Here is a 25,726-nt window from a genome sequence, read left to right as displayed (position 1 = left end):
TGCAAGCAGCTCCAATATTTAAAAATGGCTGGTCTGTCCGCGTACCGTTGAGTGCTTCATCAGATCAGCATTAACATAGACATTCAATGATAAAAATGTATTTCAAAATCTTAGAATCGTCATATGCGCATAGCCAAGGGTACATATTACAATGAAAAGTTATTCTAATTTTATTATTATTATTATTGGACGTTTATAAACTAAGTTCCTGAGAAAATAGCTTTTCTCCCAACGAGAAGCCCTGCCCTCTCCCAAAGACATGGGTGTCATTTTCAGTCGATATCGCCAAAATACATACTGTCTACCTCTCTTATCGATCGCCTCGTACCCCGCCCCTAGTAGCCGAGCCCATTAAAATAGTGGGGACTTAGTAATGTAAACAAGAATCGACTTGTCTGTTTAGCAGATAGCAGGAAGCAACACAGCACGAAGCGTCTCTGCTGGTAAACAAAACCCAGCACTGAATTCTGCCCAGGTTCGTCTGCTACCGTACGGAAAGGTTGGAGCACGGATGAATGCCATTCATTACTAACGTATTCATCATCGTTCTCTCTTTTAGGGTGCACACAGCCAAACTCATGCTATTCAGAGAGATTTAACGGACAACTAAGCAAAGACGAGGTCAAGATGAAAAAAGGCTACTGTGCGCGGATGCTGCTTGTGTCCCATATACACTTTTGCTGCGTCCGCTGACTATCGGAGAATTTGGATAACTTCTGCTTTCGTCTGTGTCCTGTCTCGCCCTTTCTGTCTACCATTCAATCGTGCCTTACGTAGTGTTGCTGAAGGCCATGTGTGGTATTACGGGGCCACCTCTTTGTTTATCATTGTCTGGCGGTAGTGTCTTGCGTGGTTGGCAGTGATGATGATAATAGAGCGGGGAGCAGAGTTAGCATAGTACTGTTGTCAGTGGCGACAATGAGAACGGCCATCGTCTTCGTTGGTGAAACAACAAAGTAGATTCTGCCTACAGAGCAGATAGCTGCAGAAATCCCTGAGTTTGTGAGCTGTTGATGCCGGTGATTCGTGCGGTGTCGTAAAAAAAATCACGCTGTGTATAGAATTGCCCGGGTGGCTCATACAGTTTTTTCTGACAAACGAGTGGCAGGGAAAAAAGAAAAGGAGAGATCTACAATAAAATACACGGAATACCAAGCTGAAATCACTGTTGAGAGCGGAGCAACAACGGAACACCGATAGCATCTACGATACTGTTCGCAAGAAAGGAAACGAAATTCGTTCCGAAAGTTACCTACTACCATCAGGAACGAGTGAAGAAGTCGGAGGTTGCTTAATTCGATCATGTGCGATCCGCCCGTGTAGTGAGCGACACGGTTCGCTGCCGGCTGGGGGCCTGTGAAGACCAGCGCCTGAAGCCGACACTGCTCATGGCTTCAACACGGCAGATCAAGTCGAAGAACATCAAGATCGGCCGCCCCATCCTGGCGCTATGGTTAGCATTTACCACTTCGCTATGCTGCGGTGTCGCGGCCTCGGCATCAGCTGCCTCCTCAGCAGCTGCTAGCTCTACGGGGGCAGGAGACACTAGCGCTAGTACCTCCACAGCCAGCGGCAACCGACTGATGGATACGGAGGAACGACTCAGGCTCAGGTGAGCAGAGAACTAAAATAGGACCAAACTGAAAACGATCCGGTGAAGAAGCGACTTTGTTTTCACCACTATAGACAAAGAATTTCGTAATGTAGATTCATTAGCCGAGAGAATGCACCAGGGCAGTAAAAATAATTGGTGCAGTTACGACGCTCACGATGCTCTAGCAAATGTCCGGCTCAGAAAGGTGTTTCAAGCGAGATAAAAAATGCGTATTTGTCTATTTGTCCATTGTTGGCTAGTAGTTCGAGGTAGCATACCTGGAAGACGATAGGATACGTGTGCTGGATAGGTTAATTGTGCTCGCTGCATTCATTGGCTTATCGTATTTACTAGTCACGTACAATGGGAGTTCCACCTCATATCATAATGATAACTATAAAGTGCAAAAGCGACCATAAGCAGAAACGTATCAAGGGGCAAATGAAAAGATATTAATGACCAAATATTGGATAGTGTGGTACATGTACATGAAGGTTTGATTTCATAGTATATCCACCACCGATGATAGGCATCACTTAATTTCGGCCAACTGTTCAAAAGTAATATGTATAAGGCGTGGAATCATGGCGATTCTAATTGGTTATTAATACATTTCTAAGATAGATTCTATGCCGTAATATTTATGATCTAATTCTCGTATCATGATGTTGAGATAACAGGTTTGATCACGATTGTCTCGTCAATACTCCGCTGGTACATAGGAGCTGTTCCTAAAGGCACGGCCACATTATAGACTATGTCATGCATTTGGAAACGGGCAGTGGGGTAGCAGTTATATTACTTGCTTATACTAATGGTTCTGTTTTGTCGGCCAAGTCAATAGTCTCAACGCCCCACCAATTTTTCCAACGATCGTAACAGCATTGAGCGGTAAAGGCGTTACAGTCGAAGCGCCTATATAGCAATAGCTACGCAGTTAGTTTTTTCCAACAAGTTATCACCTGTTGGTAAAGCAGCAAAGCTAGAAAATAAAGAAGAAATGGTAACGCGAACAGGCCCTGCCGGCGCGTTTAGGTACTGAAACGTCAGACCATCTATGCTAACTCTAGTAATATGAGTGATACGTAGCATTTGATTTAGGCAGCCCTGATCTGGTTGTCGTCGAGTTTATAGCCGCTAATGACCGAAGCGTGACCTCCTGAAATCCAGGACGTATATATATATATATATAATGCGTATTTCGAACGACAATCTGTCCACATTTCGTTCGTGTCGGTACATAACTTTTGTGTAACAACTTTAGAAACCTGCGTACTTTAGCATTGTGGTCATGCTACTCGTGTTCAGAAGACGCTTCAGAAGTTACCTGTGATCGCATAAATCGAACATCATCCAATTATAAGAACTAAAGGAACCGTAAGCGTGTAAGCGAGTTGATTTTTATTTGCGCTTTGTCGGCTAATACATAGCTGGGGGGGGGGGGGGGGATGTCAATAATAGAAGCGTTTCAAGTATAGATGAATACATTGTTCGTAGTTTTTACCTTAATTTAATATTTTATCGGATTTTGCATGCTACAGCCTCATTCCATTTGATTTTTATTACACCTTTCGCGTTCTTGATCAGATGAATGCGAAAACGTTTCTGACCTCATGGCGCTCTGAGAATCTTAATGTAAATTTTCATTGTGTTTTTCTTGTTGCCAAACGGAACTAAGCAGTAATGCCTGGAATTCCTGCACGTCCCCCTCATCGTATGCGAAGTAGCTAAGAACCGATGTCGAATTTTCGGTCCGTATGCAGGTACAGCATTGAAACGGCCTCATAACAAAGCCACATGAACGTTGGCCTTAGTGGCTTCTTGCCCAAAACCTCCCTGTGAGACTGACGTTGACTCTCAAGGCACAATATGCTTCCCCGCAGCTTGCTATCAAAGTAGAATCAGAAGTTTAATTATTTAAAGTCAAAAGTTGAATTATTACAGTAGAATTTTATTAACTTATATTTTATTATCGGAAATGTTCTTAACTTTCAGGTACAACCAAAGGTAGTACATCATTTGTTTTATTTATTACGTGCCTCTGTAACGCATATTTGGATCCCGATGTTGAGTCAACGTTACAGGTGGTCCAACAATCGAATGCAGATTTCCTTCTTAGTCAGCATTAGCGCGGCCTATGATTAGTAGCATTCTTTTTAGAAAACGTGGTCATTAATGCGGGGTCTGTTGGGATCCGACGATTGTTAGTAAACTATGTAGTGAGCCAGCGCGACATATGCGAGTGCCATTCATTATAATGGGGTCGAACCTGTGATAGTTCCTATAATCAAAACATAATAGTATGATTAAATATCGATAATCTTTCTATTTGTATCGTTACTGTATTCCTAAACTTATTATAAAATAGAAGCGTTTTTGCAGTGCACGTTACCGGTCGATACAAGGGCAGGCTCCGAAATCAGAAGCTTACTGGCCTTTACTCTTCCCGAACGAAAGGCTTGTGTACTGCCCAGCAGACTCGATATATTATTAGTGTTCATGTATGTGTGTATATAACCGGCTTGCGTGTGGATGCTTCCGCGGCGTGGCCAATAAATTACTCATCATATAACGTATTGATTTTATTTACAATTTAGTATTTAATGATGCATCGATATATATACAGATGTCAGATGTCCAGTTAGAGTTTTTGCTCAAACATACATTGCTACACTGCGTTATTAATTTTCCCCCTAATTTCCATAACGTGATATATGTTTTTAATTGTGTCCTGTTCGACAGGCCTTTCTAAAGACGATCGAGGCCGAACACACGATCTCCAACAAATAACGCAACCTGTGTAGCGCAAATAATTCTCATTGAGGTTTTTCCAATTGATTGGGTTCCGAAGCTTTCACTTTTTAGAGCATCCTACACAAAATATCAGTGTTTGTGTGACGGTAGTATAGCTTATGCTGTGCTGATTTGTGCAGTGTCGTTGACAACATGTGTTATAATATGTATCTGGGTTGTACAAGCACTGATGGCTACGGTACAATTACATGTGTATGGAGTGGGACGACATGTGTAGTGTGCATTGTCACATGCGAGCTTTAATATAATGATTACCATCAAATATTGAATGGCCCTTCCCAGCTGAAGTTATTAACTGATCGCTGTTGCTGGTGTTATTTGCAGGGATCAAGTGAAAGAGATGTTTCTGCACGGCTACAACTCATATATGGTACGTACGTAAAACATTGTTTTAAAGGATATCTGCCCATTTGTGCTGGGCTTGTGGCACTATTTATAGACATATGGAAACAAATGAACTGTGGATGATTTATCTGCAAGTTTCAGTCAACTTTAATGAAATTAATAAGTTTGTGATACGTATCACAAACTAGTCACGATCCTGTTCTACAGTTCTTGTATCATATCACAGCGAAAGGGTGGTATGTACGACTCGGGTGTTTCTGGCTATAGAGGGCCCGCGGTGATTTGCAGCTCGCCATGCCAAATAGTTGTATCGAATAAAGGTGCGCTTGAATTACACTTTACACAATTTCCACGAATATACGCATCGTTACGTGCTTACGTTAGAGCAGTTTATCTTCGCTATGTATACAGTCGACCTTCACGTTTACCTTCGAATCATTTATCTTATCCTCTCGAACAACCTTCGACCTCGTTTATAGTATATCGCATTATATTCTATTGAAACGCTTCACTGCACTCTAAGGTGTCTCAAATGCGCTAGAAAGAAGGGAGAATAAAAGCAGCATCAATTTAGTTCAACCACCATGTTCTGCATACAGCTACCCTCTATCTACATCTACGTACATTCATCATTCGCTGATAAAAAAATTATTTGGCCAGTTCGACATCACAGGGTTAGGAGTGGAGGGGGGACGTAGAATTGATTTGTGCAACACAACTCCACTCAGCATGGTACTGTTTCAGTAGCAACGATGATTAATGTTGACTGCACGACCCGACTCGAACTACTAACACACCCCGACACGTTGAAGGTCGAAAGCATTTTGTTCATGTTAGCTTTTCGGCGACTAAACGTGATGCCCTGATTTCGACGTGCACCTCTACCGTATGCTACCCCCATAGTGACCTCGTAGCATTCATAGTTACTTCTGTAGCATTTTGGCTTCTGACCGCCATGAACAAAGAGGCGTATGTGGCACCGTCGCCTTCCATTCATTTGTTGGCGGAATTGACGTGGCGGATGTGGGAGAAATTTTATAAAAATCTTGGTGAATCTTGGTGGTGGCTGAGGCCGGCGAGGTACAAAATCCGCTCCGGGAACGTATTAATTAGATGTTAATTCATTAATACGAATGGTGGACACATGCCCATTAGCATGTAAAATGAAGACAATTGTTTGTATTAAGTAAGCGCAATGGGCCCTCACAGTAGTGCAATGGGACGCGCGTTTGCCGACTATACCTAGAGAAACCCGAAATAGACTGTGCTCGAATCCGGGCGCAGACGTATGTGTTGGAAGCAGCCAACTTTAGTTTAAATAACCGGATATAAGGCTCGAAACAAGTAAATAATAATTAGTTCGTCATAGATGTATATGCACGCCACATTACCTCATTATAAGACTGGCACCTCTAAAACGTATTGTGTATGTATCTCTTGAAGAAATGCATACATTTGCGGTGCCGAAGCGACGCTATTTGATGATAAGCTGTCCAAATGTAGATCGATTAATCAGCGCTTGATAAGTGTTTCTGAATCGATCATCAGTAATAATGATAGCTAACGCCGTATTATCTCTTTATTATTATAGGCCCACGCTTTTCCAGCAGACGAATTAATGCCTTTGAGTTGTAAAGGTCGATTTCGGGGTGTCGAGGAAAACCGTGGCGACATCGATGACGCACTGGGAAAGTACGTATTTATGTTAACCGTAAAACATCAGTAAAAACTGTTAAAGAACTTACGAAGATTTACGGTTCTGCTGCCACAAAACCAGATTAGTGTAGCGCCTATTGGCACTAATTAAATACAGATTAGCTACTTAATACAAGTTAGCAATATTGTTTGTGACACGGCAGGGACCAGTATAGAATATATCACGAATAGGGAGTGCAGTAACATTTACGCTGGTCAAACACTAGTGATGCCGCTTAGCAAAGCAAACAGCTGAAATTAGAAATTCAGATAGGAAATATATTTGAGGAACATTGCCCGGAACCAAACCTGTAATCTCAGGACGATAAATCCGACGCGGACATATACACCCTCAATGCAGCTGTGAATAGAGATTACTATGAGACATGTACAAGAAACTTTTCAAATAGATGTAGATTTCTAACGTATGGTAATGTTACTCTACAGTTTTTCTCTCACGCTCGTTGATTCGGCGGACACCTTGGTCATTCTCGGGGAGTTGGATGAATTTGAGCGGGCTGTAAAGCTGATTATTGAGAACGTCCGAGTAGACAATGATGTAGTCGTGTCTGTGTTTGAAACAAATATTCGGATGCTTGGGTAAATAAACGCTCTACTACTATAGTATTACTATCTATATTATAACTACAGCAACGATATTCTTTTCCCGTAAAATATGTAGATCATATATTTGCATTTCTATATAAAAAAAAAAATGCACATATTTCACATCGGAAACGCGGACAAGTTTTCTGTATCTTTGTTAAAGGGGCATATAGGTAATCATTCTAACCCAGCATGGATCTTCTTAATCTTCTAGGGGCTTATTGAGTAATCACATCTTAACAAAATATCTTCAAGAGACTCGTGGCCGAATGCCATGGTACAACGGCGAACTGCTTGTGCTGGCAAAAGAGCTTGGTTTGCGGCTGCTTCCGTCGTTCAATTCTACAACAGGTTAGTGGTAACCATCCATATATGTCGCCTCTAAAACTAAAGCAGAAAAACCATTACGAAGCTTTCAATAGATATACAGGTTATCGGTACCGCAATGAGAGTATGACTGAAGAGTTTGCTTACTGTTCTCAGGATCATGTGAAATTGTCCGAATTTAGAATGGACCATCAACAACAGGTAGTCGTTCGAGGGAATGCTTAAACGACCGTGATAACGTAAAACTCGAACTAACCAGTTTAAATGTTCTGCTGATGAGCAAGAATATAGAAACTATAGTTAATGAACATGAATTAACTTCTATAGTTGATACACTATACGGTGAATAAAAGGTATATTCGGAGGTAATCAAAATGCGGTGACTAAGGGCCCTTCGATTTGTCTGGCCTGTTCTTTATTGGTCGGTCCGTAAAGAAGTTTCCGATGGGTCTTAATAATAAATATCTATTTGTGTTATATCTAATTTTTATTTGCTGCAGGCATCCCGCACCCCCGCATAAATCTTCGCTGGGGCATGAAATCTCCGTCGATGCCAAAAGCCAGCGAAACCTGTACTGCCTGTGCGGGAACGATGCTCCTTGAGCTCGCAGCATTATCCCGGTTGACCGGCGAATCGGTTTTTGAAGCAAAAGCACGCAAAGCCATGGATTACCTTTGGCTGCAGAGGCATCGGTAAATACTAGTTAATCAAAAAGCAATACCCTGCATCCAGTGCGCATCTTACGTTCTGGAGAAGGAAGGATAATCTAGAGGAATTTTCTAGACTCATTATCATGCCCCAACGGTGTTCGTTATATTATAGCAGCTAATTTGATAGCCAAATATTTGTCCTAGAATTAGCCTGGATTCATCTAGACTGAAATAAACATTCGGCTTGGTTTCCTCAACTGACTTAAAAATCGCTTTGACAAATGATGTGTTTTGTTTTAAATTGGTTTCATGCCCTTAATTACCATAATAACTGTGTTTGTGATTTCTCATTTTAACTTATCCAGCTCATCTGATTTAGTCGGTACTGTGATAAACGTTAACAGTGGAGATTGGGTGCGACGTGACTCTGGGGTTGGTGCGGGAATCGACTCATACTACGAATACTGCCTCAAAGGCTACATCCTGCTGGGTGAGGATGCGTACCTCGAGCGCTTCGAACGTCATTACGCTGCTGTGATGAAATATATCTCGCAGGTTTGTTTCCTATTGAGTGGTGACTGTTTTATTATAGGCTGAATAGAGTGAATAACGTACAGCATATTACAATTGGTACTTAGTTATGATGCAAATATATCTGAAGCTCTCTTTTCAACAATATGGCTTGTGATAAATTATGAGCAGCGAAAGAACGGAGCGTAGTAGGAAGGTGGCACGACAAGCTGCGACGAGTGGTTTTATGAAAATACAAAAAAAATATGGAGTGGAGGGTACACCGATAACAGGCCAAAACTACCGTAGAAACAACCAACTGTTTTAGCAAATATAAGAAACTGCTTTGCAATTTATTATAGTTTTTAAGTCACATACTACCGCTGTGCTTTGGAGTATATTCTTAGTTATTAAATTTAATTGCTGCAATTCGAATTTTTGTTCAGCTGCGGTATTCAAACGTGTTTTTTTCCGGTAATCACCGAATCTAGATGTTAAAGGAATATGAATGATACAATAAATACCTGCACAATGCAAATATAGTGCATTAGGAACTAGACAACTTTTCTGCTATTTACTGTTGTTTGCATTCTGCCTTACTTAACAGCTTATAAAATGATGTTACACAAGGCTGAAGCTATCTAACAAAGACTTCCAGGCCGCCCGGCGTTATGTTTCTGTTTTTTGTCCTAGCTTTTCTTTTTGTTGGTGGCTGAAAGACGCCCTCATGTATGACGAAGTCGTATTCGCTGGAAATGTTTACAGGGTCCCATGCTTGTTGACGTTCACATGCATCGCCCAACAACAAATGCAAAGAATTTTATGGACGCATTGCTTGCCTTCTGGCCTGGTCTCCAGGTGCTGAAAGGCGATATTAAGCCCGCCATCGAAACGCATGAAATGTTGTATCAGGTGATGCAGCGACACAATTTCCTTCCGGAGGCATTCACTACAGACTTTCAGGTCCACTGGGGACAGCACCCGCTCAGACCAGAATTCATCGAAAGTACATATTTTCTCTATAAGGTCAGTGTTAAAGTATTGGTATAGAGCTTTAGTATCGGATCCGTTCAATCTCGAGATCTTACTTTTCACTCTAGTTAGATTTCAATACTGAAGCAGACACCGGGAAGTCAGCTAAACAATTACGAGGTTCATAAAAAACATCGACTTCATGCAAAAAAAAAAAGAAAACTTAGAAGCAAACATTTTCCTGTCATAAGTCTTACTATTGAATTTAAATGGTTGTGTATTTGTATATGTTTAGGCAACGGATGATCCATATTATCTAGAAGTGGGTCGTCGGGTCGTGGACTCTCTGCAAAGCCTAGCCAGGGTTCCATGCGGCTTTGCTGCTGTTAAAGACGTTCGAACAGGTTCGAAAGACGATCGTATGGACTCGTTCGTTCTGGCAGAAACATTCAAATATCTCTATCTTTTGTTTGCTGATAAGGCCGATGTGCCACTTGCAATCGATCAATTTATATTCACAACAGGTAAGTACCCATGCCTATTATTATCTTCTTGCCGTAGGATCGAGACAGGCTAAATGGAAAGACAGTTAAGTCTATTCACAAAAGTTCATCTACCTAAAAATTGTGACGAATCTTATGCTTTTCTTCTTCTTTCTTCTTTGTTATTATAATTTTGTTTCAATGACATTTTTGTTTCTGTTCTTCTAACATTATTCCCACAGAGGCGCACCTGCTCCCCCTGAGTCTCTCTCAACGACGTCCTTCACCGGCATCAACCGAGTTGAACACAACAGCCTCGCTGGCTGCTGGAGCCATCGGAACTTCGGCTGGAGTTACTTTGCTCCATAGCCGTTATGCAGCTGACACGGCTGAATGCCCGAACAGCGAAGTGGCCCGTAATGCGGATAAGGTTCGCTTGCCGCTTAAGAACCTAGTCGAGGACACCTGCCCTTCACAGCCCGTCAAGTACGTCTTCCTAGACGATCTCCTCAGTCTTGCCATTCATTACGGTAGCGAGATGTCGGCGAGTGAAATTTTTCTTCAGGTTATCACAATCTTGACCCAGCGGCTTTGGTTGTGGCCAACGCTGAATGGCGGGAAGGGCGAGCCCGTTGCTACCAGTCACGTGAGATTGATGAATCGATGTTGGCAGGGCCCTACCTTTTTAGACGGCAAGCCACCTCGTATTAGTACGTTAATCATTTTTCTTTTGTTGTATTCGTGCTTCGTAACCGTACTATATCGGCAGAGTTTACGAATCTTTGCTCGATTGTGACGCACGTAATGCACTGGGCGAGATTAAGTCATGACAAACTTGGAGTGCGATATTGCTTCAGCGATATAACAAGTTCGCTTGTGAAGGGATTTAACGAATGACGAAATTTTTGCTCAGAGAAGTGACAAGTAACGCCTGTACATGTGCTGCTCTCTTTGTGCACTGTTACGTCTATTGCGTCGTCATTTGATGCGCGCCATTTAATTTTGGTCAACTCCGACGAGCGCGTAGACTGAAGCAACTCAGTGTAACATTGATAGGCGTTTAAAATCATTTGGCCGAGTTTGGGCAAGAGCGTGTAAAGTGAAAAACAAGGTAGGTTAAGTAGCGAAGCATATTGTGGAGAATAAAACGATACCTAGTATGTTGCTATTTGGCTTAACATAGGTGTTCGAACATCGTTACAAGTACTCCCTAGTTAAAATCTGTCCTATCGCTGTTAAATCTGTCCGGCTCAGTACAAGAAGTACGTAGGATTTTTATAAGGTTAGAGTATTTAGAATTTTTGAAGAGAGCTCTATAATTTCAACGTACCTTATTCACTTTGGGTCTCATTTTAGCTATTGCATGCGTCTGCTACGCGCGAAACCACTCTAGAAGTGCTAAAACGGGAGCACAGTGCTTAATTTGTGCTGGCCTCCATACACACCCATATAAATAATTTTACAGCTTTACCATCTTAAAAAATGTACCACACCCTCATGGGTTTTGATTAACCCATCACATAATTATTACAGCTGAGCTAACCGCGCACATCTCTTTCGCTCTCGAAAAGCCAGATATAATTTTATAGGTTTTAATTGTTGTAATGTGGCATTTTCAATATGCCAGAAACTTGTAACGCGAAATATCATCGCCGAAAGTTTTTGTTCTTATCCAAGAGAGGAAATACGGTATTCAATCGTCACGTTATGTCCATTTCCATGGTTTTCTGTAGTTTTGTAGATTAGGCTCAAAGCAAAGCTAGTCATTTTCTTCATGCAGCATCTACCATCATAGCTGTGCGTATCAAATATAATATCATTATGTGCGACATTTTATTATGACCACGTAACAGTTGGTCGTCCTTAAGCAGAGTCGTAGGCATCAAAGGGTAAGGACAAATAGGATCCCTTGTGGACCTTTGATAATAATTTAGAATGAGACAGTGAACCAGCTTGCCCTGCCGACCCAAAAACGTTTTGTTGTTTAGAGAGACGGAACAGACTGTTTTATCTTAAATTCTTAACAAAATGCTGACATGATTCCCAACAACTAGGAAAAAAGGAATGTCGGAGGTAGTTGGCGTCATCCATAATATTAACTTAGTATAATGCCCTGTGGATGACATATATTACTTTTTTTTAATAAAAAAGATACCGCAGCGGCCCATCCCTCTAAAAAGACTTTTTCGCTACGACGGCTTTGAGGCAAGATTTAGCTGATCATTGTTAAGACTGCAAAGCTCACCACATGCCTTCAGTGATATAGTGCAGCTATGAAAATTGTAGGATCGCTCAGGTTTGACTTTCCGAAATCTAACCTCTACTCCACATTTTTTAATCACTGTTTAAAGCGAACGCTTTAGTTTAACATTTTCTTTAACCTGTTTCAAGAATTACTAAAACAATCTTAGAATTTATATCCCAGTAACCCCCTGAGTGCCAAGGGATATAGGCTTCTTTGTAGCTCATCGACGAAATCCTATACGGAACCAGGGGAAGTGGACGCTAAACTTTCCAATTGAATTATTTGAATATTATGGTTATCACCTGAACAATACGGTAGAAGGCTGTAAAGGCTTCTCAGTATCTGTAAGCTTTCATTATTGGAAAATCTTTTTCTGGCCACGTTTTTAGAATTGATTTATATTAAGTTCATATTGTTTCCGTATATTCCAAACATTGTCACACAAATTGACGCTACGCGCGGTTCCTATTGCCATACAAAGTTATTCCCTAGAGCAAAAGACGTTTCTCATCACTGAGCATATTTCTATTCTACAAGTTTAAAAAAAGGTCGATTACACAGTAATGACTGACCTTGGATACAAAGATTTCAAAGAAATAAAAGAAGTAACCAAACTGAGAATGTTGACACATACATATATATATATATATATATAAATATATATATATATATATATATATATAAATATATATATATATATATATATATAATCTAAGCATGCAATAAATCTACAAATTTGAATTTCCGTTGCTTCATTTTTTTAGTGTTTTCATTTAAGTTTTTCTACCTGTTTCGAGTCTTCATCAGTTATTTTTCCCGTTATGTTGTGAGCTCACCTGGTTCCCTGCATTGATTAGATGCGTTTTATTGTTCACACCATCTACGCACACACGCAAGAAATTTATTAACTTTCGTTCCATTATGCTAGCCGTGCCCCTATTATTGATCACGCTCAACGGTTCTATGGAGATCAGGTGTATGATCTTGCCCGACAACTACGAAGTAGGCCAAGACAGTGACAATAATAGAAACTTAACAACTAAGGGCATATACAAACGTGGATTTTGCTTTTTTTTTTTTATTCTGGTTACAGTCTGTAGTGAACGCAAGCGTCGTCAGAATAGTAGAATTGACGACCTAAACCACGCGAATGTTATTGGTAAAGAGGACATATTGTGTATTTTCACGCGACTTTTGGCGTGCCGTTATTGACTGTACAGGAAGTAGTACACAATTAGCATTCAGGTCACGTTGCTACGAAAAAGGATTTAAAACGTTCTTTGGTTATCCTGCTACAGGTCAATGGCTTCTTCTCACTTCTCTCGTTTACGCTAAATAGACGCGCAAAGGGATGTTAGTGATAAATGTGATATTAACTTTAGCCAAAGATGATGAGGTAAATTATTTCGCAGATTTCTAAGCTGTTACGGCTGACTTGTCACTAACGGTGGATTAGACCCTTGAACTAAGAAGTTGTTTTCTCAAGCATTTAAAGGTCCACATCTACGTTGAGAGAAAGCTGCGATTGGTTTGCATGATGCGCATTGCGTCACTAGTTTGACCAGTTACTAAATAATGGTTGAATTAATTATCTATACGGTGTAAGTATCTATATAGCATTATTTCGTGATATTTCAGTACTGTATCATTTGCTGTTATCGTTTATGCATTTGGTTTCGTTTCATCTACGACAGGAAACGACGTCTACTGGCATCTCAGTTCGATGTATCTAATCCGCTCCACGTGCAGTTAGCTCGCCAGATGGGTGTACAAGTTGCTGTGCTGGGCGACGGTCGAATGCAATTGGTCCATAATGCGGCCCACGCCGCGTCATCAGCGGATGGTCAGGAAGGCCTGCTGTTCATGCACGAGATGATTCAGTTAGCGAAACAGACGAATAGTCGTCCGGAAACTGAGATGCGATCCGTGCAGTTCATGAGAGACGACGACAAACTCGTCGTAATACCGGCGGGTCCGGCCCAGTTCGGTCCTGATCTCGGGAATAGTAACAATCAAGTAAGTCTTAAGGTCGATTCCTAACCAGTTAGTGAATCAAACTTGAGTCGAACCAAGCAGACTGCTTAAGGTTTATGTATGTTACTCGTTAACGGCCTCGTTTGTCATTAGTTCAGTAAATTTGGCGGCTGTTGTAAATAATGTCAATAGCTTCTGCTGCCACCATGTCAAATTCTTGGCACCTGCAAATTAGTTACCGTAACTATATATATACGACATGATGTTGTCGGAATCGCAGGTTCTGTTGCCCATCTTTCCGTCGACATTCGGGCTAATAGGTCAATATTCATTTTTCAAATATAGATGGAAATCCAAAAAAACATGATCATTCCACAGTTGACAGCAATATCGTTAAGCCTTGATATCGGAGCCCTTTGTCGTTTTTCGTCTTGTGGCTCGGAAAATTACTACACCAAAACAACTCTGTGTACTCGCATTTTAGCCTCTGTCTGTCCATATGAATTTTTGGGATACAGGTGTCTGGCGAAATAGTGTTGGCCGCCCCTCCGAAGGTGTGTCATGGCGTAGCCAACTGCGCGGCGATGACCGGTCGTATCGCGTTATTGGAGCGCGGTGACTGCATGTTCATCGAGAAGGCTCGCCACGTCCAACGTTGTGGCGCAATTGGTGCCATTGTCTTGGACACCGCTCCGGACACATCTGCGCGTGCGGCAGCCATGTTTGCCATGTCGGGTGACGGGGGTCAAGATGATCCGTCGATTCCGGTTCTATTCCTTTTCTCACTGGACGCTAAACCCCTTCTAGAGGCAATAAAAGTACAGCCCAAGCTGCAGGCAAGTGAAAATTTGTGTTTTTCGATGAGCCTAAACCCTATTTCGCAAACAGAACGACAACTATTGAACCATAAATGGCAAGCAGTGCTAACACTGGATGTAGTTTTACTATGATAGGGTCACTTAGTGTCGTTTAGAGTCGGTGTGTAAAATGTTTTTGAATTTGACGCTTATATTTACAGAAAAATGCCGTAAAAATGTACTAAATACTGATATACTATTGTGTCAAGAAAGTATTGAGAAACCAGCCTCATAAGAGGGTGCTCAGAGGAGCTAAGCATCTTATACGAATCATGTTGGACTATTTTTTAGCGTCTTTGGAGATGAAAAGGTTCACGTCACTGACTATGCTTAAAGGCCTTTATTTAGAATAGAATGAATATAGTATTCACTTGATCTAGCCTCCTGCGATTTAGCAAAAAAAGCCTAAAAGGATAACTTAGGACAATCGAGAAAATCCAAAGGCGAAGATTTTGATTTGAGAGGCTGATTGATCTAAAACTTCGTTCAAACGTATTTTCAAAACTACATAGAACCCGGCGGGAATTTTGTTTTTAGTACATACTGGAAAACTGATGTACAACTGTTAAGCTGTTACCAAGTAAATCCGACACACTTGGGATTGGATAACTTTTTTTTTTTTGGTTGAGCGAGAGTGAGGGATTTTTTATATGCTTGTTCCAACACTTTAGCATATTCTGGACGTATACTTGTTCTTGGGATTTTCATATATGATTTTTCTATCTACAGCTTATCGAAATAAATCGATAGTAGAATATGCTTACCCAGAAGTAGCCCTTTCCAGACCAGGAAGGCCCCATAATCACAAGAACTTGGATCGGGAGAATCAATGGGTTGAAGCCCAATTTGAGTATTTTCATCTATTTCACAAGTCGGGAAGTAAGGGGAGCATGATACTGAGGCCTGACGTTGTTATAAAATGACTAGACTGCATGTCTTCGACTGTACTGGCTATGGTCCATGAGTCTCCTGAGTAACTCGAAATAGCGGGCCGCATCCACTGTTTCGATTTTTACGTGTATTTCGCAAAGTAGTTTTTGTCTTAGTTCTTATATTCAAAGCTCTGCTTTTGTGAAAAGACGACAGTGCATTCCTGTATTTCGGATGCCGACATCCGATTCCCTCTTCACTGGTCTTCAACACTTCAATTTCGGTTTTTTAGAACGCTTGCAGCGTTCATACACTGTGTTTGCACTTATGGTCTTTTTTCGTAATCTATTCACCAGTCTTCAGTTAATTTCCGTAGTACTGTGGCCTTTGAGAAACAAAAACTTGACTACTAAGCGTTCATTTTCAAGACTAATGTGGATGTTTTTCCTTCTGTTATTCCTTAAATTTAACTGGTTTTCAATCACAAGTTTAAGGCTTACTAGAATTTTTACACGCGAAATTCAGGTCCGTATTGCAAAAGCTATTGAATTTCAAAGCCCGCCGGATTCGTTTGTAATAGCCTAATAAATGTATGTTTGCGTAACTTGAATTTTGACGACTAAGGTTAGTACGAAGTCGAATTCTCGAGACTTTTTTTTTTTATCATCATCTACATTTCTATACATATAGTGTTGTAAATGAAGACAGTCGTGGTCGCAAAAAAGTGCTTGCTTATTACTGTTATTTGGCACATCAATGAGGTCTAGGCTACTTTTACAGTAAAAGTTGCTAAGCGACTCTAACGTTTGCCACTAAATGAAAGCTCGGAAGCTCTTTGTTAAATCACATATCTCTGGCTAAATACCTTACGAGACGATTTCCATGGAAAAGCCAAGTAAACTCACTGTGGTCAACATGTTTGACGAATATTCCTAATGTTGTTTAATTTGATATACCTTGGGCACCTTGTCCTTTCTCTTCCTTTTTGTAGGTGACACTTGGAGACGCTGTCCCTGCCGGTCCTGTCTTGCCCACATCAGGGGGTTCCTTGACGAGCGGCGCGTCGGGCAATGCAGACAGCACTGATGGCACTGTCGCTAGAAGTGTTCCCGGTGCAGGCGACTTCGAAGCCGACCTCAATAAATTACTACAGCAGATCCATAATTTACAAGCTAGTCGTTTCCCTGACCTCAGCAAGTACAAAGATCGGCTCAAGAAACTTCTGCTGAACATCCTTGTTAGACAGAGCAAGGACTTCAACTCAGCACTAGCGAAGCTGGGTATGTTGGGCGTGGTCGAGCCAGACGACCCACTCGGCGCACTCCCGGACGCCTGCGATCCTCACAGCTGTACGAATCCGGCAATCTCTCAAGAACTATTGGCTGATTACTTCGCCGGTCACGTTTGTCAAATGTGTCCTCTTACGACGTAGGTGCTCTGCGGTGGTAGACGGCGGCAAAGGCAAAAAATTAAGAAGTCAAAAAGGGAAAACAAATTAATTTTCTAACAAATCCGCCGCCTCCCTTGTGTCTTGCTATTATTAATGTAGTGTAATATGTATGTTAAATTTGATATTTTAAGTTTCCTACTGTCGCGAGGGGATTCGTCTACCTCACGTGACAACAGCGAGAGGACAGAATTTTGCCGAAGAAAAATTTTCATACACAAAGCTATGGCATCAAACACGCGACATAGGGTGTGTGCTGTTCATGCATGTTGGCGCCGTATTTACTTGCTATTAGTTTGCAAGTTCTTCAGTAGGTTCCCTTGGCCTGCTTAGACCTGGTTGAGAAAGACAACTACCGTAACATACCGATATTAAGACAACCGTAACAACGTTACAGATGTATTAGTTGACGTGGAGAAACGTTCGCGATACGGGTTCCTGTTTTCACGGTGGTCTCATTGTTGTCGGTCTAATTGTTGGGGTACCGGGGAAAGCGGGCGGGGGGATTCAAAAGTAATAAACGGCTGGTTATTGGAGGACAGATATTCGAAATACGAAGGACGATAATCTAAAATCGTAGCGTATTCATTACTAGTTGGTTTGAAAGATCATCAGCATATACGTGTTCACACAACTAGTTAACTATAATGCTTGAGAAACAAATTGTCCCCTGGACAACGGCGTGTTGGTCGGTTGTCGCCAGTGCAGTGTACGACATACACTATCAGGTATTACGCAATAGGTGGCCAATCAACGTAGTAATTTGTGTGACTGGACTGTATGAAAGGACAACGAAGACGGAGAGGGATAGGGAGAAAGTAACAAGTATTTCAAGAATAGAACAGAGGAATTGTCTATGGCCACTTGCGCACGCTCCTTCTAATCGTCAGCTTAATTTTTCACACATTTTTCTAAAAATTGTTTGCGTAGAGCAGAATTGACAGATATATGTAACACTCTTTGTCAATAACGATATGATTATGACAAATGTGACAAATACGAAATGTTGCTTATTGACTACTTACAGCCGAGCCATTCGTTTCGTTCGAGAGGTTTCTTTCTCTTTCATACGCTCTTACTTCTTACCTGCTTATTACTGATTACTAAAGTCGCTGAACATTTTCGATCCTCGTCGATGGATTTCTTTTGGCTTGTCTTCAGTTTGTTCGACCTCGGTGGCCCCTTTTTGTTAGCGTTATTAGCACTGTGGTCTTATAACTGCGTGGACAACGTCAATGCTTTAGTGACTACTGTTTGGCGTGGAATAGTCTGGGCAAACATTGTCTGCGTATTTCGTCAATTTTCAAACCTTTCTTTCATTTTTGTTCTGTTTCTGTTATTGATCTGATTCCTGACTGAAGTTACTAGGGAAAGCAGTTTGAGGATTATAATGATGCTGTTGATGACAAGCGCGGTCACAATGAATAAGACAACTTGGCAAAGCCTACCAAACTTCTTGCCCCAGACTTGTCACGATATCCCTTTCAACGAATACGGCCCCATTATAATTGCTATCATTAATTTTGCCTGAGGCCAATGATCGTTGTGCAGCACATGTCACACAACAAAAAAAGACTATATCAATACGGAAGAAACGAAAAGGGGACTTGACGTTCGAAAGGGCGGAAGCACCGCTCTCTGATCTTGAGGTGATCACCTAGACCTTTCGCTAACTATAATAAAACGTGATAGCTAGGAATATCGAACGAGAAATATGAAGACTAGTTAGTTAATGGGATGATAAGGAAAGAATACCGAGACGAAGACGAAAAGAGCAAAGGAAGACGTGATAAAAAAGAAAGATATGATTGAGAGAAGGGGTGAATGAAGAAAAACTGTTTAACATGTTCGTGTAAGCGTATATTGTATGAACTTCTGTATATAGTGGATCTATTTAAATTTGTGCGCGGAGAATGAGAGAATTTGCGGGCTGGCCAATTATTAGTCATGCAAAGTTAGCCGAAAGACCTGGAGGAATCGTTCGTGGAGCTGATAGTAGGCAGCAAAGCCGTAAGCGATTTAAGCCCGGGCCTCGGCTTGCTTCAGTGAACTTGAAGGTTGTATAAGCGTACACATCGATATGAGACTAGCCGGGAAGGGGAGAAATAACGCGTGCGAAGGGTGGAAAGTTACAAACGAATGCGTGATGGCGATGGTGATGGTGATGGTGATGAAACTCGTAACTATAACTAACAAAAAAGCAATGTAATAAGATTACACAAAGGTGTGTCTAAGAAGGACGACGTGAATAAAGATGTTATTTATACAAAAGGAACAAGCTGTTTTGTATAGTTAATTACCTAATATTATCAATTACCGACACTGACACCTATTATAACTTCGCCTCTGCCATCTCCCGACTTTCCATACGGTACTTATTGGAAGATGCATTCAATTATTATTATTATTAATGACTACGCCAATAGACATAATTCCGTTAAGTGTATTTCTATTTATTCGTATAGTGATAAAATCGTTGTCCTATAAATTCCCAACGGTATCGTCTATCCCATTTGTTCAATCCAGAAAGTGGAGGACCTCACATGTAATATGTACATTAAAATTACCATTCAATTCCTATTAGGTTCTCAAAACGTTGAGAGTAGTTTGATGCGAAGCTTAAAAAGTGTCTCAGCTGCAATCACTATCTGCTGCACCGTCCATGTGCCCGCCGACTTAGAGGCGCGAAGTTCGTATCTGACCGCTAGTTTCAGAGCCCAAATTCATACTGCTGGAACAGAATTTCAGGTACGACATTAAATGCTGTAGATAGTGGCATGCTGAACTGTTTCGAAGTAGATTGGCTGAACGATATTAAAGCTTACGTCATTTGTAGAAGAGATTATGTATAAGAATATACAATGCCAAATAAGAAATTAAGGTTACTTAAAATCATCGCTTATTTGATTTTGTCTTCGTTGAGTTAACTGGTATTTCTCCAGTTCGTCTAAAAGTTGTGCTTTCTCGTCAACTTGTCGATAGCGAACATTTGTTACGTGAGTTTATACGCCTATTTGTCAGGCAAACCATAGAGCTGCTCGATGATTTGCGTCATTATGGAAAATAGTGTTGTCACCCTGCCAAAAAACATCACCCTGACCTTACGTCTATAATTGCCAGACGCACCACAGCCACTGAACTCGTCACTTGCGCGAAGTCATTTTTGAACTTGAGCTGAAGCCTCCAACAGAATTCATCTAGCAGTGCTGTCCGCGTTGGCGTCTCGAGTTCGAGCATAGGTTTTGGTGCGTCCGAAATCTCAGAGAAAAGCCACTTCAACCACGAAGACAAAGTGCGTCATTTCATATAACAAAGGGTAAACGGCCATCAATGAACGTGTCAAATCATTCAGTAGAAAACTTAACTCGGACAAGTTCCTAGGAAATTCATAAAAAAAATAACCTCTCATAATATCTCAAAAGAATGAGGAGAATATCACTCATACATCTATGGGTACGCTTCCACATAGCCTCGAACTGTTTCAATGAGATCAGATATATCTTGTCATATAGCTCATTGGAGCCGCCATACTTGAACTGATGCTGTTTCAAAATATCTGTCAATTCAAGCCCGAACTGTCCTTAATGGGACGACAGTGAACCATCAGTGAGGCTACTTCCCAGTCATAAAAACGTTTGTTACAGACGGTTTTGGCGGAAAGATTGCAACCAAATACACTAATGCCCAGTGCTTAAAAAAGGTCGTGAGAACGATCGATTGAATCGAATAGCGGCACCTTTAACCTGACAATTTAAGCGAATAAATTATGGGTGTTTTATAGTTTCGTAGTATCTTGAAGAATAATCAGACGTCTTCAACGACATAGGCAGCATTCAATAGCTGTGTAAATGGTTCGCAGGTTCAGGAGAAAAAAAAATAAACATCGATCTTCGTTATGTAAAGCTAAATATTTCACTTGTAGGTATATTACCTTACAAGTAGGTTGCACAAACATTCGCGATAAACCACTTTTGAACGTCTCAATGAACAATTGTATTGAAGTGCGTTATATCGCAGATACGTTTAGGTGGCACTATAAAGCAACTTGACCTCCTTACGTTATGTGAACATTTGGTGGTGGGCAAACCCGTTGCAAGGAAAAGGCTTATAGGCTTAGTTCACAAAGTATAAAAAAAAAAACCGGTGTTGAACTAATGTTTCAAGAATCGTTTAGAACTACACGATATAAGTTTGAAGGCTCTCAGAATCAACTGGGATCGTTGTTAAGAGCTGAGCCCTGGGTAAGTATTACCTAAGAGTAGAACCAAGATGGGCAAACTAGTTACAACTTGATTAGTAAGGTCTCTGCTAATGAGCGTAAAACATTTCGTATTAATTAGTTAGAATGAATAGTGACGAATATTACGTATCCAAATTAGACGAACTAAAAGGTATACTGGCATGAGGCAACAAAATGCAACCGTAACAAAAAAGCATTTTACTTTATGGGTTGCTTGCTTACGACAGCCGAAGGTTCTACGTGCCTTTTCTCCTACCATGCTGGGTGCATTTATCCTCCAATAAATTGCCGTATTATTTTCGGTAAACGTAACGATGAGCAAGAAAAGCTGCTGTCGAAGCTACCTTCTCAGACAACCGAGAAATTCGGGATCCTCAAATAACACAAACAAATGTTTCATGTAAGTTATTTTCTGTGTTTCAAAGCATCGGTTATTCATATCTATGTTAACTCAATCAAAATATCCCTAAAGGTAACAAGCTTGTTAGAAGTAATATAATCAAGGTTTGCTGGCATGGCCGTAAAGCCCGGTTTATGTCTTTGGCTAAAAAATTCATTACTCGATATGTAGATATCAACAAAATTTGACAGCTTTTTTAAGGACATCGTCAGTGTATACACGTATAGCATGATAAAGTCGTTCAATCGCGACCCTCTTTCCATGGAGGCGCTGTAACGAGGTTCTGTGAGAATAAAAACTCGTGCTTATCGAAACTTCCTTCAAAGCAGATTAAAAATGGTTTTCTTCAAAGTTATCATCTATTGAGCTATAGCAGCGTCTGACTTGATCTCTCTCTAATTTTTCCTCGACAGGTAGTTACATCAATGAAGCGCGCAAGAACTGATTGTCCATTGATTTATTACTGTTCACTCTTAATCTTATGATAAGTCTCAGATGCTTATTGGTGATAATAATTTTATTTATTTTGGGAAACAGTTGCAGGTCACAATTTAATCGATTTACAAAACATTCCGTAGCTTTACGTGTTCAGTGAACACCATCAATTTTATGCAACCGTCCACCTAACCGCACAAAGTCTTCATCTGAAATTGCCTTACCGTCTTTGCATAGTTTTTGGAGAACTGCGGGCCAGTTTTATTAGCATGCAAGCAAGCTGGAAATTCTGATATGATAGGCCTTGAACCCGTACATAGAAACAGTCGAAATGTTCGTAGGTAATGCCGCGCATGTTCTTGAAAACGTCGCATTTGAAAATAATCTTATTCCAAGGAGAAAACAAGTTAGCTCTCTGTGTCTATGAGCGAAAATTAAATCTAATAAACTATGTAATAGTTACTTGTCTACATTTGTATATCGACCTACGGTAAAATAAAAGTAAATTAAAAAAAAAAAAGATAAAATAATCGCTCGATACACTGAGTAGACTTAAATAGTGTACTATAGATTTATTAATAAAATGATATTACAGGACTGTATATCTTTGAGAACTTACGTCTTTAGATGTCTTACTCTATGAATTGTTCAAACAGAGTGCTACATTTCAGGAGCTATTTTTTTTTTTGCTGTGAATTCATAGACATCGTCATGTTGGCACCGCTTGCAACGGAGGTCCAATTTTGAACAGTTTAAACTGCGTTTTTTTCACTAATATCATGTCAGCTCCGTAAGTGTGCGCCAGCTGCTACTTCCATCCTAAACTACATGAAATAGGTGTATCCGTAGTACCATTTATATGTATTGTTTTTAAACGCATCCCTTCTTTCACGAAGACTAAACTTTAAAAAAGATGAGACAAAACACTGGATGGCCACACTGTCGATTCCGCACAAAAACGGTCGGAATAGAAGTCTTAGTTCGTTTGTTATATAATACATATTTGCTCATACTTGTTGTTAGGTAAATAGGTCAATATTACATAGAAAAGACTGTTTATTATCTTATACCACTAACCGGAAGGGAATGCTTTTTATGTAAAAAGCTTTTTGTGGAGCACCCGATTTAGTTAGTGACGATAACCAGGAACGTACTTATCGTAAAAGCGCTATTTTTTTTTTGTTAAATAAAACTTTAACTTGATTTTGCAACTTCTATTATTTTTAAAAAAACTTTATTTGGTTGTTCATGTCAAGTTACGATGCTATATTTTGGCACAATCGCCCCATATGCAAATATGAAGATCGTTTTAAAGGTTAACCAACAATTGGTATTTCACAAGATGTTTTGTCTTTTATGCCTAAAACACTTAGTTAGTCTTAAACTGTGTTAAAAATTGGATCCTTATAATACAGAACGAAATGGACGCTGCAGTATTAGATTGTAAAGAATCACACCTGCCGATAATTTGTCATTTTTTAAGAGGCAAACAGAATGTGCCTCAGATAAATGAACGCCGCCAGGATACGTTGAGTGATATCCCGAGTAGCCGACAAACTATATGGTGATAACTACTGATGAAAACAGCTTCGGCACACTAAGCTCCCAGATTCTGAAAAGATCGTCTTATCTCTCCTAACAGGTGCCAACGGGTTGGAACTACTGAGGCATCACATCACCCTAGAATAATCTGTTTTTTTTTTGTGAGACGTCTAATTTTACATAATAAATACATATTTAGATTGTTTTGATAAGCTTATGCGATGTTGAACCGTTTTCTACAAAATTTAAAATTACACTGATGTTTGAACAAGCGCCAACAGTAGCTAAACAACTGTCTATAGAGTATATTCTGGAGCCTTCTATGTCTAGCATTTAAACCTTTAGGCATTATTTCACACCGCTGACCGCTCTGAATATGACATCATCATAAAGATCCTCAACGAATTTTAGAAATCCCGAATTACCGATCTTACACCACAACGCGAACGCATTAACTTGCTTTAACAATCCATTTATATACCGTGTAATACGCCTTTCATTGTATCCCGCAAGTGCCCCTAAATCGATGGCTCGCTCACTAGACCGAGCTCGTGCGGAGCAAAAATGATGAAAAATCAGTCCGAGTTATTTAACCAGCCAACCAACGATATCGAGAGATACTTGAAATTCAATAAATATCAATTCGACCATCGAAATCATCCCGAAATGCGGTCTATTGGTGTATGTACTGCGTAATTTTGCTTGCTGGGTTAGGTTACCCAATCGGTACAATCCTCCTACCCAGAATGAGCTATACGCCTGTCAAGAAGCTATAGAAATAGAGGGACATTGCTTTGAGCGTAAATGTGGTGACCAGTGCTGATAGACTAACCAACAAAAGAATATTCCAGTTCGGTACTATATGCATAGCTCTCGATAAAGTGAATTACCATTCGTCTCTTGCTTGTACCGTTGGTCAACGTACTCAAAATTGGCAACAACGATACGCAATCGGGTGGGTTAAATAGTTTTATTGGCTGAAAAAGCCGCCACACGTAATGGACCAGATGGAAAATCTTTGTCAAGCCCTTCGAAGGGTTGTGGCATCGGCCCAGCTGCTGCGCGAAGCCATGCGTAAACACGAGTCTCATTTTGATTGGAGGTCGGCCGTAGATTATCCAAACATTGAGCAAATACGACACAATGCAGCTCAGGAATTTTTAGGCTTCTGCGTACCTTTCTGTGCTGACCTACATAATCTTATCGTTCAATTGAAGGCTACTGGATTCTTCTATCGCGATGAGGATTGGCTTCAGGGGCTCTATTTCCGGCTTAATAAAAATCGGTACATTTGTATGATTTTCACTCAGCTTACGGGTTCACTCGACGTCATTATGTGGACAGCGGAAGATCTGGAAAATCGTATAAAACAGGCGATGGCTGAGGGGAGCACGGCAACGGCGTTAGCAAGGGGTAGGACGCATCAGGAATTCCTCTTGCTAAACGGTCGAGTTCAGTGTTTTGGCGCAGGGTTCAACATTTTTTTGAGGGAGGTTAGTGTACCAGATCGTGTACAAGAGTATGTATTCGAGCTAAGGGTGCTCGTGCACATCAATGAAGGTGGACAACGTGTAGGTTTTCCGTATATCATCGGAGAAGTTGAACCTCCTTCGATAGCGCAATTACCATGGAATACGGGTGAACCTGGACTACGAGGACATCAGCCTGAAGTGTCCATAGATGTGTCTGAACCATCTATCGCTGTCTCTGAACCATCTAT

At 40.7% G+C, this 25,726-nt stretch overlaps 1 protein-coding gene and 1 long non-coding RNA gene across 7 annotated transcripts; one reads left to right on the top strand and one right to left on the bottom strand.

The window, feature by feature from the left end:
* The first annotated feature begins 450 nt into the window (after nucleotides 1–450).
* On the top strand, nucleotides 451–19,667 carry LOC111249194 (ER degradation-enhancing alpha-mannosidase-like protein 3). Of its 6 annotated transcripts, none has more exons than XM_086984109.1 (15): nucleotides 451–1,612; nucleotides 3,590–3,601; nucleotides 3,977–4,051; nucleotides 4,733–4,778; nucleotides 6,345–6,445; nucleotides 6,896–7,048; nucleotides 7,269–7,405; nucleotides 7,882–8,074; nucleotides 8,398–8,587; nucleotides 9,401–9,568; nucleotides 9,810–10,038; nucleotides 10,239–10,482; nucleotides 13,936–14,257; nucleotides 14,734–15,051; nucleotides 16,934–19,667. In XM_086984109.1, the coding sequence occupies exons 1-15, from the start codon at nucleotides 1,389–1,391 to the stop codon at nucleotides 17,372–17,374; spliced, it is 2,853 nt and encodes a 950-aa protein (XP_086840235.1). In that variant the 5' UTR covers nucleotides 451–1,388; the 3' UTR covers nucleotides 17,375–19,667. The 6 variants fall into 6 exon arrangements, with proteins under 6 accessions (XP_086840235.1, XP_086840223.1, XP_086840227.1 ...); XM_086984097.1 differs by having other exon boundaries at nucleotides 456–1,612; nucleotides 9,308–9,568; XM_086984101.1 differs by lacking the exon at nucleotides 3,590–3,601 and having other exon boundaries at nucleotides 456–1,612; nucleotides 9,308–9,568.
* A 1,860-nt stretch (nucleotides 19,668–21,527) lies between these two features.
* Nucleotides 21,528–23,391, bottom strand: LOC111255388 (uncharacterized). Its single transcript, XR_002675462.2, has 3 exons — nucleotides 23,084–23,391; nucleotides 22,689–22,849; nucleotides 21,528–22,002 (listed from the first exon to the last, which is right to left on the bottom strand). It is a non-coding gene; the product is annotated as an uncharacterized LOC111255388 (long non-coding RNA).
* Nucleotides 23,392–25,726: the final 2,335 nt, after the last annotated feature.

This window comes from Varroa destructor, unplaced genomic scaffold, assembly GCF_002443255.2.
Source record: "Varroa destructor unplaced genomic scaffold, Vdes_3.0 BEIS01000001.1, whole genome shotgun sequence".
Taxonomy (NCBI): domain Eukaryota; kingdom Metazoa; phylum Arthropoda; class Arachnida; order Mesostigmata; family Varroidae; genus Varroa; species Varroa destructor.
The sequence above is the reverse complement of the archived record's forward strand: the minus strand, read 5'-3'. Positions and strand labels throughout refer to the sequence as shown.

Coding starts and splice junctions, on each gene's coding strand:
- LOC111249194 (XM_086984097.1), top strand. CDS start 1,389: ATGGCTTCAACACGGCAGATCAAGTCGAAGAACATCAAGATCGGCCGC. Junction 4,779..6,344: donor ACGGCTACAACTCATATATG/GTACGTACGTAA, acceptor TTATTATTATAG/GCCCACGCTTTTCCAGCAGA. Junction 7,406..7,881: donor GTCGTTCAATTCTACAACAG/GTTAGTGGTAAC, acceptor TATTTGCTGCAG/GCATCCCGCACCCCCGCATA.